Consider the following 18012-nt stretch of genomic DNA (forward strand, 5'->3'; position numbering starts at 1 on the left):
GTCCTTTCCGAGCTGCAGGGCGTGACTGACGTTATCAATCCTAATGACTTTTACTTGTTTCAACCTGTGAGTTCGAAGAACGTCACAACTGTCGTAAGTCGTAAAGGGTGCACCGTGGCAAACAGTCTTCACTGGGTTTAAACTACGACATTGCATCGCCGCGTGTTTAGTGCCACATGACGCATGAGCACGAAATGATTCTTTGCGTTTTTTGCCTCTGAGCCAGGTGAGCATGCGCAGAACGATCAAGCGAACCTTATTTGAATATGGTAATCAGTTAGGGCAAAGAAGCCAATCAAAGCACCACCTTTAAAGCATGTGACGTTAAAGAGGCGGGGCCAGCAACCCAAGCTGCCAGTAAAACTGCCAGAAGCCGCTCGGTACAGTCAGTATAGAGAGAAGCAGGGACCTACAGTGAGGGGAAACTTTGTAGCGATGAAACTTAGGACTATTCGCAAAATATTGTCAAAATTGCCAAAACCCATCGTGAATCCAAGGGCTGCCCCTCGGGTGGGAGTTATTTAGCTCAGTTTGCCAAGCGGGGGGCCTCGCCACTCACTCTTCCGACACTTTTTTTTGTGTGGTGGAAAGAATGTGTGAGACAGACAGTTAGCCGGCTAGCTAGTTAGCAGCTAGCTAGCTAGCCGAGGAGGTGACACGGGCAGCAGGCAGCGAGAGAACAAAAGATTTTTATTTTGATTTTTTGGGGATGGTCTTTTTGTTTGTGTATTGACACCCAAGTCCATGCAGAACGTGTTGTTAGCACCACAAAATGCCCGTTTTACTTTTCCTGGTAGACACGTCCGCGTCCATGAACCAGCGCAGCCATCTGGGCACTACCTATCTGGACATAGCAAAAGGCGCTGTTGAGACTTTTATGAAGGTACTGTACTGGCGGGACCCATCCCGCTCGGCTCGGGTGACATTTCCTCTTTTTTTCTGGCTCAACCTGTCAACAACAACAACAACAACAAAAAGTCCAACTCTTGGGTCTAAATCATCTCTACTATCTCCACAGCTCCGAGGCAGAGATCCGGCGAGCCGAGGGGACCGGTACATGTTGGTAAATTATGAAGACATTCCGTTCGGGATCAAGGTAGAGTTCATGTTCGGCTCATGTCGGCTTTACACTGGCCCAGACTGATCGTGATCATCGTGATGAGTGTCCCCCTCCCTTCACAAGGCAGGCTGAGTGTGTTGTAAGCTCCCCTGAGAAAAAAAAAAAAAAGAGTTCTCACCTCAGAAGGAAGCTCGCCGTCCATGCCCCCTTTAAAACATGGCCGACATTTTGTACAGAGCACAGAGGAACTCTGGGAGTTATTTTTACAAACACATCCTTGGGGTGGGGGGCACACTCACACACCACTACTAGTTGTAACTCTTAATATTACTATGCTGCAACCACTATTAACTATAACCATCCCCACTTCTACGACCACCCATACTCCACCACAACTACTGAACTACTATCACTACAACCACTACCACCACTGCTACTAATACCACCTATAATAATACTTGTACTTTTACTGCAAACAGTAGTATTACTACTTCCCCTAATGATGCTATGTTTTCTGCACTACTCCTACTACTAGTACCTGTACTGCTCCTGCAACCACTACTGGTCCTACTGCCATTACTGATATCATTACTACAATCACTACCACCCAAACTAATTACATTGTTCACTATTAATAATTATATTTTATGATAAGTAATTTCATTAGTAATTACCCACAATATCACCAGTCCTGCTTCTTCTAATTCCACTGCTACTACCATCTTTATTTACATCACTACCGCCACTATTACTATTCAAGCCCAACTATTACTACTGTAATTATACCACTATTACTACTTTATTTATTTCTACTACTGCTACTATCTCTACCACAACCACTAGCTACTAATACTTAAAAGTACCACCACCCCTAATGAACCACACTAATAGGACGACTACTACTACTACCAGTACTAACTAATATCATGACACATTTCGATCATGTATAACAGCAAACAAGAATATAACGCAAATGCATTTGTGCATTTCCCCATTATTGAATCATTCTTTTTTTTCATACTCTTGCTAACGACTAACAGTGACAAAACCTGCTAGCTCATTAAAAGTAATAACGCATCTAGGAATGTTATGTGCGGCTGTAGATGAAAGTTCCCAGCCTTCCTACTGCCAGCAGTAACCACAAAAAAAAATGTTGGCTGTGTTTGAAGTTGTAATGAGCATGTTATTAACCTGATGTGTGGGTTTTCTGTGTGTGAAGGCGGGATGGAAAGAGAGCCACGCCACGTTCATGACGGAGCTGAGGAATCTGCAGGCCACCGGACTCACCACCGTGGGCCAGTCACTGAGGACCGCCTTTGACCTACTCAATCTAAATAGACTAGTGACTGGCATTGACAACTACGGGCAGGTAGGTGGCGCTCAAGCGCCACAAGTCCCTAAAACACTCGGATCCCCCCCTACCACCCACCCACCCCCAATCCTCCAAGCATCAACCATGTGCATACTGTGACAAAAACACACTCATAATGCCTATTTAATGTTTTTCATAACAGACGGGACACCCCTACTTTTCTTCATGAGGTGCTAAAATCACACTTATATGTACTAAATGATATAGAATTCGGTCAAACTATATTGAAAAATGTTTAAAAAAAAAAATTAAATTAGGCAATATGAAAATCTTGGGTTTTCTTCTTTAATGTTTAATGTTAGGTCACAAAAATATGAAAAGTGCCTCCTGCACTGTGTCGGGCAAGGAAGATGGGAGGAGAGAGGGCATAATCCCAACCTCATTAGTAGGAGAGGAGTGATTTTGTCCTTCAGTAATAACCACCATGTACTTTATCTTGTATTAGCAACCAAAATGAACTGTTTCTTAGCAACAGTGAAAAAAAAAGCATTTGGGCTTAAAGAAGTGAAGGTTGCCACAAAAGCAATGGGTTCTTTTTTTACTGCTATCTTGATAGTGGATTCCTTGTTTTACAAATATTGGTGTTAAAAAAAACTCTTTGCTTTGGTTTCTTTGTCTCGGTAGGGAAGGAACCCTTTCTTTCTCGAGCCCGCTATCATTATCGCCATCACCGATGGCAACAAGTTGACCACCACTGGGGGTGTCCAAGATGAGGTCAGTGTTGATAATGTCAAGTGAAAGCCACCATTTTACATGTAAAAGGCGCACACACAGAAAAATGATTTATGTCGCAGCTCCATCTCCCCCTGACGACGCCCCTGCCGGGCAGCGAGCTGACCAAGGAGCCCTTCCGCTGGGACCAGCGTCTGTTCGCGCTAGTGCTGCGCATCCCCGGCCACGCGTCAGTGGAGCCCGATCCGGTCGGCGGCGTCCCGTCCGACGACTCGCCCATCACGCCCATGTGTGAAGTCACTGGAGGTAGGCAGATCTCAAACCTGCGCCTCCAGTTGAGTCATGTGCTTCGAAGCGAAACATCATTCCAGTCATGAGACAAACTTTGTGACTGGTTCACCGCCTCGAAGACTCGAAATAAGAACATGTATTTTGTCACTGTTTATTTTTTCAGGGCGTTCCTACAGTGTGTTCTCCCAGCGCATGTTGAATCAGTGTCTTGAGTCTCTGGTCCAGAAGATCCAAAGCGGGGTGGTCATTAACTTTGAAAAGACCGGGCCTGACCCTCCCCCGTTGGACGGTGAGTCTCGTCTGGACGTCCTCCTGTGTAGCAAACGTATCTCGCGTAGTAACGTCTTTGATTTTTGGGGCGGGGTCCAGATGCTCCTCCTGAGGCTTTAAAGCCTGGCCCACAGCCTTGGCACTGCTGCCACAAACTCATCTACGTCCGACCCAATCCCAAAACTGGCGTTCCTATCGGACATTGGCCCGTACCCGAGGCCTTCTGGCCGGATCAGAACTCCCCCACGCTGGTAAGGAACATGAAGCGGTTCAAAACATCAAAATTCCAATCCACTTGATGTTTGAATATTCACATCTATTGCCCAGCCCCCCCGCTCAGCCCACCCGCACGTTCGCTTCTCCTGCCTGGACGCCGAACCCATGGTGATCGACAAGGTTCCCTTTGACAAATATGAGTTGGAGCCCTCGCCACTCACCCAGTACATCCTCGAGAGGAAGTCTCCACACACCTGCTGGCAGGTAGCGTGCCCTGCTAGCTCCCTGCAATATAACTTCAACGATTAATTAAAATTCACTTTCCAAATGGTTGAAGCAAAATCTTTGCTCTGAAGCGACCCCAAGTGGACAAAATGAATACCTGCACTTAACATACACCAATTTATATCTGATTTTTAAAATTTATTTATTTATTTATTTTTAACGCTCCTCAGGTGTTTGTTTGCAACAGTGCCAAATACAGTGACCTCGGCCAGCCCTTCGGCTACCTGAAAGCCAGCACGGCGCTCAACTGCGTCAACCTGTTTGTCATGCCCTACAACTACCCCGTACTTCTGCCGCTTCTGGGTGAGACACAAGGCAAAGGAGATGGTGAAGCAAATAGACAAGAATAGTACCAGTTGTGTTGTTTACCGTAGACGACCTCATCAAAGTGCACAAGTTCAAGCCCACACTCAAGTGGCGGCAGTCCTTTGAGAACTACCTGAAGACCATGCCTCCGTACTACATCGGGGTGGGTACCCCAAAAAACACATTTTTGGCCGTTTCCTTTGGGCTTTCTGTTTCGTCCGCTGACCTCCTCCTTCCTCTTTATCTTCCTGTCTCTGCAGTCCCTGAAGAAGGCGCTGAGGATCATGGGAGCTCCCAACCTTCTGGCTGACAACATGGAGTACGGCCTGAGTTACAGTGTGGTCTCCTACCTCAAGAAGCTAAGCCAGCAGGTTCGACTCGAATAAGCCAACTCGCTTTGCAGGGTCTGTACTGTTCTCATATGACATCGTTACCTTCCAGACCAAAATGGAGTACGACCGCCTGATCGCCTCCATTGGGAAGAAGGCGCTGCCTGAGTCGGGCATCAAGGTACGGTGGCGAGGCGGCGGCATCTCGCTAGCACAGCGCAGAGACTTCATCCAGCAACTTCAGAGTCTCTCGGGTGATGCCCCAGCGCCACCTCTTGAGCTCAACCCAAAAGAGTTCCAGGGCTTTCACCTGGCGCTCCTCAACAAGGTCAGCCTATGTCACTTTATTAAATGCACAACTGGTTCTCTCTCTTAACGAACTGCATCGAGAGCCAGCATTTATTGGCTTTGCTGATTTCTTCATGTCGGATGTCCTCTTAAGGGCTTCAAGCCTCAAAGCTTCCGCAACCCTTACGACATTCCCCGCAGTCACTTGCTGGACCAGCTCAGCCGCATGAGAAGAAACTTTCTCAACACCACAGTCTGCACGCTACGAGGCTATGACGCAGGTATTCACACTGTCGGTCACCACCAACGTACATCTGAAGTGTACTTAAACGAAAACTGTGATGTCCATCTGTCATCTCCTGCACAGATCAGCTCCACAGCGTTCCCATCGCTCAGATGGGGAATTACCAGGACTTCCTGAAAGCCGCTCCCCAGCCCCTCCGAGACGCCGACCCCGAGCAGCCCAAGCGCCTTCACACCTTTGGCAATCCCTTCAAGCTGGATAAGAAGGTTCCCCCGTTGACCCCATCCCCAAAATCTAGACCTGCCGCTTTTAAATCTTTCAACGTGTTTGTTTCGTTTCTCCTCTTTTAGGGCATGATGATCGATGAGGCTGACGAGTTTGTGACCAGCCCTCAGAATAAAGGGAAGAGGCCCACAGACAACAATTTGACGGGCGGCGGACCTAAGAGAAGGCGCTGCATGTCACCCCTGCTGCGCCTAGGTCGGGCCTACACGCCCCCCATTACTCCCCCAGCCAGCCCTCGACCTGACTCAGGTGAGTGAACCTGACGGCTGTGAACAAACAATTCTTCTTTTTATGGCAACACGCTCGTTTCAAAATCTTTACAGACGTGGACAACAGCGACGGAGAACCTGATCTGATCATCAACCACCTCAACCAGAACCACTGCAGCGGCACGGACTCGAGCTCCGACTTGGACACCTTGGATCCCACCGACCCTCAGGAAAACCACTCGGACTCGCAGGATGGCCAGCACCGGGACGAGGAGGAGGAGGAGGAGAACGGTCAGCTGGGTGAGGAAGAGGAAGAGGAGGCCAGGCCAGAAGTGATCCTGGCGGGGGTACACCATCCCAGGTACCTGTCTCCCACCACTCTGAAGAAACACATCCACAACGAGACCACCAAAGTCAACAACGAGCTCAAGGGGCTCATCACCAAGGAGATCAGGAAGCCCGGAAGACGTATGCAACTTCAGAAATGTATCTTTTATATTTTTTTAATTTTCCTAATAAATACTCATTGCTTCTTTTCAGACTATGAGAAGATCTTCTACTTCCTAAAGCAGATCCAAGGCACCTTGGAAACGCGGCTCATCTTCCTCCAAAATATCATTAAAGAGGCAGCCAGGTACCTTTTTGTCTTTTGGTGAAATACAGTGACAACTTGACTTGTAAGATTTTTATAAGCGATTCCTGGTGAATATTTCCCCCCCTTCTTCTTTAGTTGAGAGCAAGCTTGAGATACGCTGCACATTTAGGGTGTGCACATTTATGCAATCACATTTTCTTGGTTATTTTTCTACTTACAATCGCGAAAAGATAAAATTTTTCAAATGAGTTGTGCAAGGTTCTGTTTTTTTCATTCTAATCTGTTTTTCTCCATGCAAAGATTCAAGAAGCGCGTTCTGATCGAGCAACTGGAGAATTTGCTGGAGGAGATCCACACCAGGTCCAATAACACCAACCACGTGGATGCACTCTGACCACCGCCTTATCCCACCCCCCCAACTGAACTCCTAACCAACCCACTAACAAAGAGGACTTCTATTTTCCATTCGGTAGATTTTCAGCCTGGATGACGTGAGTATTCTCGAATGACGGACGTGACGATTTCCTGTGACGTTTTGGAGCAAACGGGTTGTGGTTTCTGTGAAACCGAATTGCTCAGTCGTCACACCCGCCAATCCAGAACCTTAAGGAGCACTCGACTGCTCGTGTGACTTTTTATTCAAGCGGCACTTTGAGGGGTGTTTTTCAAATTTGACTCTCCACCAATACAAGCACTCCTTGTTATTGATCCGACAAATAGATCGACAGGACTGATCGGCGGGCAACAGTTGGGCAAGTTGCTTACTGATGATCAACTCATTGATGAGTTGAACAAATGTAACTGATATCTTGGAAACAAGTCACTGGTGACCGGCAGTCTAAGATACTTGATCAACAGATGTTTGACCAAAGGGCGACTGACCGACATCTGCAAATCCATTCACTGGTGACCAATGGACAAATTACTGACTGGCAGTCAAGCAACAGTCAACGAAATGGTTGACCGAAGGGCTACAGACATTTGACAACCAATGGGCGACCAGTTTGACCAACTGATGTCTTGCAAGTAACTGTTTGTAGACTGATGGTCAACCCTTGGGTGACTTTCTACTGACCTGACGGGAAACCAAAGAGCAAACGAGCGGCTGGCAACTGAATGAACTGAAAAAGAAGTGACCACGAGTTGACTGACAAATGACAAAGACTAACTTTGGCCAGAGCTATTGGACTGGTGACCAACGGACAACCTAAGAGCAAATAAATTTATCAACAGGAGACCGTACATGAAACGATCTACGACCTATTTAAGCTATGCGTGTCACATGGCGAGCAGAAATCGATGTGATTGGTCAATGGTTGATTAACAGGGACAAAAAGCTCAGGAAGTGGCATAAAATCTTGAACTCTCACATGCACTTGTGTACAATTGCAGACTTATTTAATGTCATTGAAAACAACACCTTGTTGTATATGTGATTTTCTTTGGACGGCTTAAGAAATCTCCAAACCACGCTAACATGAGTTGCTTTGTAATTTCTTTTGGGCGGGCACTGCAAAACACAAAATCGTGATTCGATTTATTTGGGGCGGGTTGTGTGATCTCTAGAACCATGCAAAATCAGGACTTGCTTTCCAACTGGGACCAAAATCTGCCATAGGTGTGTTTGTTTATTTGTTTGTTTGTTTGTTTGTGAGCAGGCTACCAAAAGAGTATTTTGAATACACTGTAAAGCTGTACATAACTCTAGAGTAATATTTAAAAGATGTTGTTGTGGTGGAGAAAATAATAATGGCCTTTTTGTAAGTATTTCCATGAATAAAAGTCTCTATTTTACACTGTGAATGGCCACCGTCTTAATAAAGTCTCGCTAAAGACGTGAATTTTGCTGACTTTCTTTGTTGGTCGGGAAAAAAAATCTGCAAGTTGCCAATATATTTTTCAATTATATTTAATCAAAACATTACTGCGATAAAAAATTGGCTTTTAATTAGTATATAAAATGTTTCAACTTAATATTTTTGTAATTTGGAAAAAAAAAATGTGAGGGTGCCACAAAACAACCAAAATACATAGCAAGTGTAAAAAAATGTATTAAAATTTTATTTACACATTTACAAAAATATTGTCTCTCTTTACGGAAATGCCTGCAAAATAAATACTGTGTGCACGTCACGTTAAAAATATCTCAAAACAATTGGTCGGCGGGGTTCGTCACTCTGCCCATGAACAAAATGGATCCTGTTGAAAAATACACAAAGTTGTAACAAAAGACTCAAAGGAACATGTTGATGCTAACAGAAAAGCTAATAGCTAAAAACAAAGTACCTGTTTTAACGTGTCTCAGCAGGAACAGGAACGGGCGGTCTGCCTTGAAGACGGCAGAGCGGGAACGCTTCAGTAACACCATGGCTGAAACATGACATCATTTGGAATTTATTCCAAACAACAAACGGTTCAATTAATCTGGAAATTTACCACAATATAACCATAAATACTTAAAATATTAGGCTAGTCGAATATGTCGTATAGTCAGTAGCTTTGTCAAAAACTCTTTGAAAATACAGTTACGTCAGTTGCCGTTGATCTTGTGAGGAAAAATAATTTCGCAACAAAAAAGTCAAAATAATGTTCTGGCAAAACATGAAAAATCTTTTATTTCTTACCTGTAGAGGCAGCCGCTTTGGTCCCTTCCTCCGTGACTTCGATGGCAACGTCATGGAAGGCGTCTGATATGTAGAGTGAGTCCTCAGCTGTGCACACAAACGACCAGTCAGCTTTTTAGAACCGCTCCCAGACATGTTCGCATAACCGGACACAGACCTGAAATCCCAGAAAAGTCAGCGTTCGACGGGTTGAAGGCGTCTGCGATTCCCATGGCAGGAAGTGTGGACTTCAAGTTCAACTTTTTCTGCATCTTGAACCTAAACATACACAAATTATGACAACCGAGAAAAAGGTTTGTCCTAATGACAATGCCCAGCGATTGGTCACCTGGGCAGGAAGACGTCCATCTTGGTCCTGCGTAGACCGGCCTGCCAGGAGGCTACGTGGCGAAAGCTCAGCTGAGCCTCCAGGGAAGACAGTGGGGTCTTGCGGTCCACAGGTAGGACCACCTGGAGGCTCAGGGACATTCCAGAGTAGGGAAGATCCAGGACCGAGTACCTTTGGTTAAACGGTGTTAGGAACTGACCTGAGCAGGAACAGAAATGTCTCAATTTTGGACTTGCAGCAAAAATAGCATAGCCACCAAGGTTATTATAGTTAAAGAAATCACAAAAATTGACAGCAAGATGTTCCTTACCAAAGTAGACCTCAGCAGACTGCTGCATCATGGGCACTTTGACTGTGGTGCCGTCCAAGAGCAGAAAGTGGAGGTTGTGCGTGTTGACAGTGTGAAACAATTTTTGCCAAGTGCCCTTGAATGCAACTCTACTCAACAGTGTCATCTGCTGGCCGGATGGCCATAATGTCGACGATGTCGATAGTGACGACAACGATGTTGAGGCTTCAGCCTGTTGAACTTCACCAGACCCAGATAAATCTCCGCTACTGCTTCCTGCCTGTAGTGAGAGCCATGCCTCATCTGCACACAAGTAACAATTGCGCATGCTCGGTACTTAACGTGTTTCTATGACAACCAAAAGATGCTGATTGTTAGCAACTAGCCTGTTTACCATTACATGTTAATTGTTAGCATTACCTCTGTGTGAGTCGTTCTGCTGCTGGTGATCTCTCATCACACTGACATCAGCCCAGGTTTCAACATTATGTTCAAATCCGGCAGCTAGTTTAATGCTGCTTTGCACCAACAGGACGCACGTCTGCTGTAGCCACGCCTCCTTTGACGCCATTGGATTGCTGCTGCTGTTCACCTCGCCTTGCCACTGCTGCAGGAGCTCTCGAACGTGAGCATCTACGAACAAACACATAAAATTCAGCCGCTGAAATAATTTTCACTGAACAAAACATTTCAATTGTAGTCATTGTGTGTGGGCGGAGCATGTTGTTAGACTTAGTTGACTGGCAGCTCTCGCCCCGCATGTAATTAACCACAGTGACCTCTTAACCCGGCAGGTTCCAAGCAGGCGTGTGTATAATGAGATTAGCCGGGCGGTGCGTGGAGGCAGGTATCACAGCTTCGAACCCTCCTTAGGCGAGCTGCAACCCCGCCGCTCCACACCGCCTGGCACCAATGGGGCCGACCGGTCTGTGCCGTACCGTTGACGTCGTAGCCAAGGCCGGTTTCCAGCTGGGCTCTGGTGTTGCCCCGGGCACCCAGTTGCAGGAGGCCCAGGGCGGCCGCCACGCCGGACGGCGACACCACCAGGTTTGAGTCGGCGCGGCCCTCAGACACGGCACGGTACAAGGCCATGGCGAAGTTGCCCTGCCGATGCCTCAGGCCGGCCTGCAGGCCGCTGGTGCTGTGGACCGGTGACGCCAGGCAGAGTAAAGCCAAGATCGCACAAGCAGGCAGACAACACATCTCAGTGTTCAAAGGTTCTGGAAAAGGAGAACAAAAACTCCATATGGACCTTTTACTATTGACATGCAAGGAGTGTGCAAAAGTATTGGATCAGAGCACAATATGACTTTGAAAATAATCAATTTTCTCCCAACACATAAGCTAATAATTCATTTTTTTCTATACAAGAGTATTTTTTTTATTTTGCTCACCTTAATAACAATAAACTATTTTGACTGTGTAGCTAATGAACATATTGTCCTAACTGCTGATCATACAAATGATAATTTGCATGAGATGCGATGAATGAAAGGCGTACCTGTGAGTGTTGGGATGCTTCCTGCTTGCAGTCGTCTGCTTGAGTTATGAAACCACTTAAAAGGGGGAACCCTCAGCTCCGAGCTGCTGCTGAGGCTGCCGGCGGTGGCGGACTCTGGCGGCGACGTCCGTACCACCGACTTCCGTACCAGCCGCCCACCCGCCGGCCGGGGGAGCGCGTCCTGCTCCGCAGCCGCAGGGAGCCGCTGACTGGGCGGAGCTGTCATAAAAGCCCCCGCCCTCATGTTCATGACTCCTCCCTCCTTCGCAGAGTCCACTCACACAAATTTCAGAACATAATATACCGTTGTTGTTTTGTTGTCCATATTGAAAAGTCTTTAATGAACCAAACATGCATGTTTTCATGAACATCAAAGGCTCTTTTGATAACCACCAAAGAGTCCCAAATGAACCTGCATGTCTGTTTTGGGAACATTAATGCATCAAGTTGTGGTGGAGGCACTAATGTTGTTTCTGGTGGCCTACATGCTGGTGGATTAGGGGTGACCACTGGCCGGTGACGGCGGGCCGGCGTCGCAATCGCGATGTGCCAGGTACGCCGCTAAGGATTAGACGCGGTGGAGCTGCCCCACGCCGGCTCCGCATCATGGCGACAAGAGCGTGGCGGGAAAAGGAGCATGGGAACAAGCAAGGACAAATTCCAAACTTGGTGGGAATGTGAACACAATTTTAAGAGGCAACACTCCACAATGTCCAAGCATTTTCAAACATATACCTCAGTAGTCCTTATGTAAAACTCAGTTAACTCTTTAGCATTGCATTAGCAACTTTTTTGGTGACCCCTGTGTGAGGTTTGACCTTGTGACAGATTATGTTGAGTCAAATGAATATATAAAATGAATGAATATAAAAGTAAAAATGAAATTATAAATAATTTCTATTTATTAATAATTTAATATCATTAATAAATACAAACGATTCATTAAAAACTAATTCCTCATTAATTGAATAAAAAGAGATTCAAGAAATTGTTAAATGTGGCAGTGATTAAAGAATGAATAGTAAATATGACCCACTAAATATCTACAAATAAATATATACTCATTTTGGCATTAAATAATCACACAAGTAACGTTCAAGTGTGAAAATGGCCCCAAACAAATATGTGACGACATCAATTGCCTTGGTCGTTCATTGGTGGAGAATTCCACACTGTGATGTCATCACCAAGCGACCGTAGACGATTATTTACACCAGTGCATCAAGTAAACCGCAAACCCATCTGGTACCGAATTGTTTGCACATTGTCCTTTTGTGTTCTTCTCACCCGCCCTGGTGATGGCGCCGCAGAAAATCATCCCGTGGTCAGTGAGCGAGGTCACGCAATTCCTGATGCTGGTGGCCGACGAGAAGATCCAAGTGGAGCTGGATGGCACTCGCAACGAGAAGGTGTACCGCGAGCTGGCCCAGCGAATGGCCTCCTTTGGCTACAATCGGACTTTCCGCCAGTGCCGCGAGAAACTCAAGAAGCTCAAGAGCGACTACCGGGCCATTAAAGACAACAACTGCCGCGGAGGCTCCAACCGCAAGAGCTGGAAGTGGTTCGGACATATGGACGCCATTTACGGACACCGGGTTCGGGACAGCTGCAGCAACCTGAGGGACGACTCCAATTTCCTGGAAGTTATCACCGAGGACGGTATGCTCGACACTATAATTGTTACTTTTCATAATACAAATAATTTCTGAACTTGGATCTGAGCTTGACTATTAATGTCTGAACACTCCTTAGTATAATAATGTTAAATATTTCATTTAATATGTATAAAATAAATCTGTTACAATTGTATTAAAAAATAATGAATTTATAATGGGTCAAAATTATATTCAACTAATGTAGTAATTGACAATTCTCAGTTGTTTTCTATTACAATTCACAATTTTTCCCATTTTTAATAACTTCCTATGAATGAAACAACGTTTTCTTTTACAAAAATAAAATTCCTTCAAGACTTGAGCCCCATAGTGCAAAGGTCAAAACTGGAGGATAGCACTTTGAGCTCCAAAGGCGACCCTGCTGTCCTTTCCGAATCAATGGCCACCCTGCCTCAACACTCCGAGGTGGACTCCGATGCAGAAGAAGACGACGATGTCAGTGTGCCTGAAATGTCACCGCCAAAGCGCAGTAAGTGCTGCTGCTGCTACTACATTGTGAGTCAAACAGAAACAGCAGTAAGAGGAAACGATCCAAAATTGCACAAATTGTACTGATGTCCTTTCTACTTTTCTCCGCTTCCTGTCCCCCCCCTCAAGATGGACGTCGGAGGGCGCCGCGCGACTCTGACCTGGCGGCTGTTCTGCGTGATATTCACTCAGCTGATGTGGTTCACCACCGCGTAGAAGAGGCGCAGCAGGAGCGCGCCGTCCGCCTTCAGGAACTTCAGCTACAGCAACGGGCTGAACATTTCCAGCTAGCCCTGGAGGAAATGAGATTGTCCAGGGAGACAGAAGAAGCTCTCAGGAGACAGGAGCTGGATGCAACCAACACCTTTAACCAGGCCTTCTTGGCCATGCTCGGGAAGCTGGTGGAGAGCTCCAACTCGCACTGACCATAAATGGCCCAATGGTATGGCGGCATGGACAAAATAGTTGGAACACCCACAGGAGGTTGAGGAAATACTGGGAAGCTTTTGTGAAGTTGGTACCCAGTGAGGATGACAAAAGTGTAGAAGGTACCAATGAGCTTGCTAAAATTGTGGAACCTTGAAGCGATGTTGACAAAATGGTGGAAACGTTCTATTGATGTTGACGAAATTCCACAAGAGGCTGACCTAATAGCGTAACCTTTGCAGTGACAAAATAGTGACGTTCTCGTAATGTTCTATCGACCAAAATGGCAGAATGTTCTATCGACCAAAATGGCAGAATGTTCAATGGAAAAAATGGCGGAATGATCTCGTGACAAAATGGTGGAAATGTTTCACTTAACAGAAATACAAAATATAAAATATTTCAGTGAGAAAATTGCTGATGTTATCTGAATTTACATTATAAATTATAGTTTCCGTCCAAGTCTATCAGGCCAAAGTATGTAAAAAAGTTTTTATTGTTAAAGAAATAAAAAACATTTGTATTTAACTGTATAACTGTAAACAATAATGTTCATTAAATATAAATGTACACATTCATGTTAAAATAGAACCAAGCCTTCCACAGTGGAAATGTACAGAACAGCCTCAAAATACACGCAATCTAAAAGTAGTAGAGCATACTTCGAGGCCCAGGGGGCAGCGTAGTCCACCTCAAATGTAGAATTCCTCAACTTTTTCTCCTGCACGTCCTTCTACAAGCGCTTCATGGTTTTCGCCATTTGGTGGCGCTGTGGAGCTTTTCCCGTCTTTTGTCCTCTTTGGCAGGGCCGTTTTGTCTTCTGGCTCAAGATGCTGGTAGTGGGAGGCCGGCGGGAAGGCTTGGTGGACGTAAGCCGACATCACGCTGAGGTCCACGCCGCCCGCTCGAACCGTGGTCCCCGTGTCCACGTCTGTCTCCTCGGCCCCCACCAGGGCATCCACATTGAGGCGAAAGGGAGGAGCAAGAGAGGCGCTCCGCTGGAGAGAGCGACTGCGACGATTCTGGCGAGGCGGGCTGGCCGGGGGTCTCGGCGAGGAGCTGAGGTTCGGCAGCGAGAAGAGCGATCCAGAGAGTCCGCCCCGTCCCTCTGAAGGATGGCACCACTCAGGATAGAAGTCCTCCTGGCTGCCCAGTGGGAGGGAGCGCAGAGACGCCTGATGATGCAAGTCCCTGTGGCGGGGCACCACCCGATGAGGTTGGCGACAGCTCCAGTGAACACCTTGCACCTGAACGAGAGAAACGAGTTTTGTCCAGAAGCTGTATAAGTGGCTTAGGAGCATCTGTCACTTGAGCGTACTTGTCAGCACATATTAGCACATTGTGAGCCTTCAATAGCGCTAATGGACTGATCCTTAATCTGATTCCACTTTCCAAACTAATCTCCCACCACCTGAACCCCAAGGCTGAAACTGATAGTGACAGAAACTGTGGATGTAAAGTCCAAAGACGAAGTTCTGACCTGCAGTAGTATTTTATTGCCATCGTAGTCTTGCGTCTGCCACCTCATGTCACTGATGGGCCGGCACGCATTGGGCAGGAGTGGCACCAGGGTGCCCACGTCTCGCACCCTCACCTCCACCACGGTCGCGTCCAGAGGGGCCGGGCGCCTCCCCCTGGGCAACCTCCTGAAAGCCATCTGGACCTCCAGATGGGGGTTGGCGTAGACCACCAAGAAGCAGAAGTCGGGTTTCTTGTGGGCCAGCCGGCGTCCCAGCAGAAGCTTGTACAACCGCACCGTGTGGGTGTAGTTGTCATGGCAACAGTACAGGGTCATACGTAGCGTCCCTTTACCGTAGCGGACCCTCCTCAGAGCCCATGGTGGAGTGCCGGACCCTAGCATGAAAAAATCCTGCGTGGACGCCGCTCCCGAGCGCCGCCCGCCGCTCACCTCTTCGCTATGATGATAGCGCCAAGGCGGAAGCAGCAGCTCCTGGCCACCACCGTTGCCCTCCAGGAGGAACAAAATGACCGCCAAGGCCGGTTGAGGTGCATTGTGCCTGTGCTTGGGTCGAGGACGCTCGAGGGAGGCGGCGCGCTCTGACACCCTGAAGAGCTGCAGCTCAGGGTGCAACCATGCCAGAACGCTGTCCGTTGCCCGCTGAAGGACGTCACCCTCGCCCGGGTCTGCTATCAGGTGGACGCTCACCAGGAAGGGATCCCGCTGGAGGTCGCCCATCCAAACGTTGCCTCAACAACAACAAAATTTCCATTTCCATCCAGATTCCAAATATTTTACTTGTGCGTTTTTGTTTGTACTTACTGCTCGTAGATGACAAGGGACTGTAATCAGACCTGCAGAGGATCAAGTGGAATGAGAGCATTCATATTAATATTATTGTCCGATAGAAGAAAATCTAAATTGAACTTGAGGCGGGGAAAAAAAACACCACGAGGAAATGAAAGAGTGAGAAGCGGGTCACACCCTAGAAATGTCACCAGTCAACGTCAGGGCAAACAATAGACAGGTCGGCCTCTCGCCAGCCAACATGATGCCTTTCTCGGGGCGTTTTCACTCCAAATGATTTATTGCCTTCTTTCCGTAGACACCGCTAACCATAAAATGAAGCAGGGGAAGGATGCAAAGAGGAAAAACGACAATAAAAAGACGTCAAACTGACAATTTGGAGCAGACAGAAGCAATTTAGTGAGCCGCTCATCGACATCCAAAGAAAATAATGGCAGCCAGCAGCAACAAAAACAACAACACACTTGAGGCTTGACTCTGGTGTGACCTGCCAGCTTTGGATTGACACCAACCTTCTTCCCCAACTTTCTTGGAAGACACTCTGGGGCAAGCATGGTCTTTAAAATCCCAAACCCTCAGTTCCTGTGTGGTCCCGTTTGTGGAATAGCCCGGGCTGTCATTAAACTTTCAAGCGCCGCCGTCCAAAAATGTTCCCAAAATATAATAAATAAAAGATGAGAAAAGCAGGAATCACGTTCTGGATTGATTTGCTTCCCGCTTTCCCGCCTTCGCTCCAACTTTGGCTGCTGGGACCACAATCAAAGCATATGAGGAAAGACTTTATTCTGGCGGGAAATTCCTGGCTGGTTTTGTATTCCCATTCAGTGTCGAAAAAATGTCTACATGAATTAAAACACTCATTTGATGATAAATGAACAATTAGTGTAAAGTCCACAAAATCAGATATTATTTGTGCTTTGCACATTCTGGGTCAAACCTCAAGTGATGTCATTTAATCCAAGCGACCTGCCATTAATCCCTTTTGGGGGAATGCTTAATTGAGATAGACACCATGCTGGCGGGTACAGATTAGGGACATGTCTCACGGTGACGTCACTACATAGACACGCATACACACACGGGTGTCTAATAGAAAAGTGAGCATGTTAATTCTCACCGTCATCTGGATTAGTCAACACACATCTATAATCTATCACAATAATAGGGACGCCTGTGGAATCTGATGAGATCCAATACGGCAATATTTCTTATATTTGGGGGAGGATTGTAAAATTGTCAAATCTTTTCAAAAATCTGTTTTTTTAATTAAATAAGTCAATTATATTTGTAACGATTTTAATAAACAAGCCTGAAAAAACAAACATTCTGCATGCCACCATCTGGTGGACAGGTTTAATTTTTAATTTAAGGAATAGAAACGACTTTATTAAAATAAATGTATTTTATCTTGCATTGGATCCAATAAGATACTTCATTCTTGCTTGTTTGGGTCACAACAACTGTAACATACCACTCGTGAAGTCCATTTATTAATGTCTGAAAAACATGCATTTCAATTATTATATTAAAAGTCATAGTCAAAATTATGTGATTTGAGTTCCATGTAAACCATGCATGTTATTATGCATAGCGGAGCATCTGGGAGTGATTTCTTCTTTCTTTGCTACTTACCCTGCAGTTTCTGCTCCCGAATCCACGCACTCATCTTCTACAGAGTTATTTTCCATCTCAATAAGAGCAAATTTAATTAATGTAGACTGTAACGATGAGCATGCTTTGTTTGTAAAAGTTCCCAAAAATACAAACAAGGCGGGAGTGTTGACGGACCTGCGTCTGGAGTCTGTCTGCGAGCAACGTCACAAGCAGCAGGCGACTGGAGTCAGGCGGCGATGCCTTCAAGGTACTGTAGGAAATCTAAATACTTTTCGTGTTTGTTTACATGATTTACGCCTAGAGGTTACGTAAATATTTAAGGTAGAGTAGTTTCACCACACAAAATATGTACTTGGCGGTAAAAGTATGACGACTTCAAATCCATCTTCAAATTCAAA

General features: G+C 46.2%; 4 protein-coding genes and 1 long non-coding RNA gene across 9 annotated transcripts; 3 read left to right on the plus strand and 2 right to left on the minus strand.

Moving 5' to 3' along the window:
• The first annotated feature begins 349 nt into the window (after positions 1-349).
• Positions 350-8263, plus strand: ints6 (integrator complex subunit 6). The gene is made up of 18 exons (XM_088383896.1): positions 350-883; positions 1019-1096; positions 2280-2429; positions 3057-3146; positions 3227-3410; positions 3559-3684; positions 3765-3916; positions 3993-4145; positions 4337-4469; positions 4541-4635; positions 4733-4843; positions 4914-5129; positions 5244-5370; positions 5457-5599; positions 5684-5867; positions 5942-6295; positions 6368-6461; positions 6723-8263. The coding sequence occupies exons 1-18, from the start codon at positions 773-775 to the stop codon at positions 6814-6816; spliced, it is 2595 nt and encodes an 864-aa protein (XP_088240022.1). The 5' UTR covers positions 350-772; the 3' UTR covers positions 6817-8263.
• Positions 8264-8462: 199 nt separating this feature from the next.
• serpine3 (serpin peptidase inhibitor, clade E (nexin, plasminogen activator inhibitor type 1), member 3) lies at positions 8463-11288 on the minus strand. 2 transcript variants are annotated; one of them, XM_088383917.1, is made up of 9 exons: positions 11165-11288; positions 10602-10883; positions 10084-10296; positions 9685-9966; positions 9375-9573; positions 9204-9304; positions 9047-9133; positions 8709-8792; positions 8463-8621 (listed from the first exon to the last, which is right to left on the minus strand). In XM_088383917.1, exons 2-9 carry the CDS (start codon positions 10864-10866, stop codon positions 8569-8571), a joined length of 1284 nt encoding a protein of 427 aa, XP_088240043.1. In that variant the 5' UTR covers positions 10867-10883; positions 11165-11288; the 3' UTR covers positions 8463-8568. The 2 variants fall into 2 exon arrangements, with proteins under 2 accessions (XP_088240043.1, XP_088240044.1); XM_088383918.1 differs by lacking the exon at positions 11165-11288 and having other exon boundaries at positions 10602-10905.
• On the plus strand, positions 9073-11473 carry LOC148394605 (uncharacterized). Of its 2 annotated transcripts, none has more exons than XR_015860109.1 (4): positions 9073-9757; positions 9824-9996; positions 10196-10288; positions 10458-11473. It is a non-coding gene; the product is annotated as an uncharacterized LOC148394605 (long non-coding RNA). The 2 variants fall into 2 exon arrangements; XR_015860108.1 differs by having other exon boundaries at positions 9080-9757; positions 9824-9976; positions 10458-11472.
• Positions 11474-12321: 848 nt separating this feature from the next.
• LOC148394606 (uncharacterized) lies at positions 12322-14270 on the plus strand. Its single transcript, XM_088383650.1, has 3 exons — positions 12322-12823; positions 13136-13309; positions 13438-14270. The coding sequence occupies exons 1-3, from the start codon at positions 12463-12465 to the stop codon at positions 13731-13733; spliced, it is 831 nt and encodes a 276-aa protein (XP_088239776.1). The 5' UTR covers positions 12322-12462; the 3' UTR covers positions 13734-14270.
• On the minus strand, positions 14213-17834 carry fam124a (family with sequence similarity 124 member A). Of its 3 annotated transcripts, XM_088383649.1 has the most exons (5): positions 17633-17832; positions 17472-17497; positions 16016-16047; positions 15215-15942; positions 14213-14981 (listed from the first exon to the last, which is right to left on the minus strand). In XM_088383649.1, exons 4-5 carry the CDS (start codon positions 15929-15931, stop codon positions 14427-14429), a joined length of 1272 nt encoding a protein of 423 aa, XP_088239775.1. In that variant the 5' UTR covers positions 15932-15942; positions 16016-16047; positions 17472-17497; positions 17633-17832; the 3' UTR covers positions 14213-14426. The 3 variants fall into 3 exon arrangements, with proteins under 3 accessions (XP_088239775.1, XP_088239774.1, XP_088239773.1); XM_088383648.1 differs by lacking the exon at positions 17472-17497 and having other exon boundaries at positions 17633-17834; XM_088383647.1 differs by lacking the exon at positions 17633-17832 and having other exon boundaries at positions 17472-17536.
• Positions 17835-18012: the final 178 nt, after the last annotated feature.

The sequence above is a fragment of the Syngnathus floridae genome, chromosome 8, assembly GCF_059516105.1.
Source record: "Syngnathus floridae isolate MCC-2025c chromosome 8, RoL_Sflo_1.0, whole genome shotgun sequence".
NCBI classification, from domain to species: domain Eukaryota; kingdom Metazoa; phylum Chordata; class Actinopteri; order Syngnathiformes; family Syngnathidae; genus Syngnathus; species Syngnathus floridae.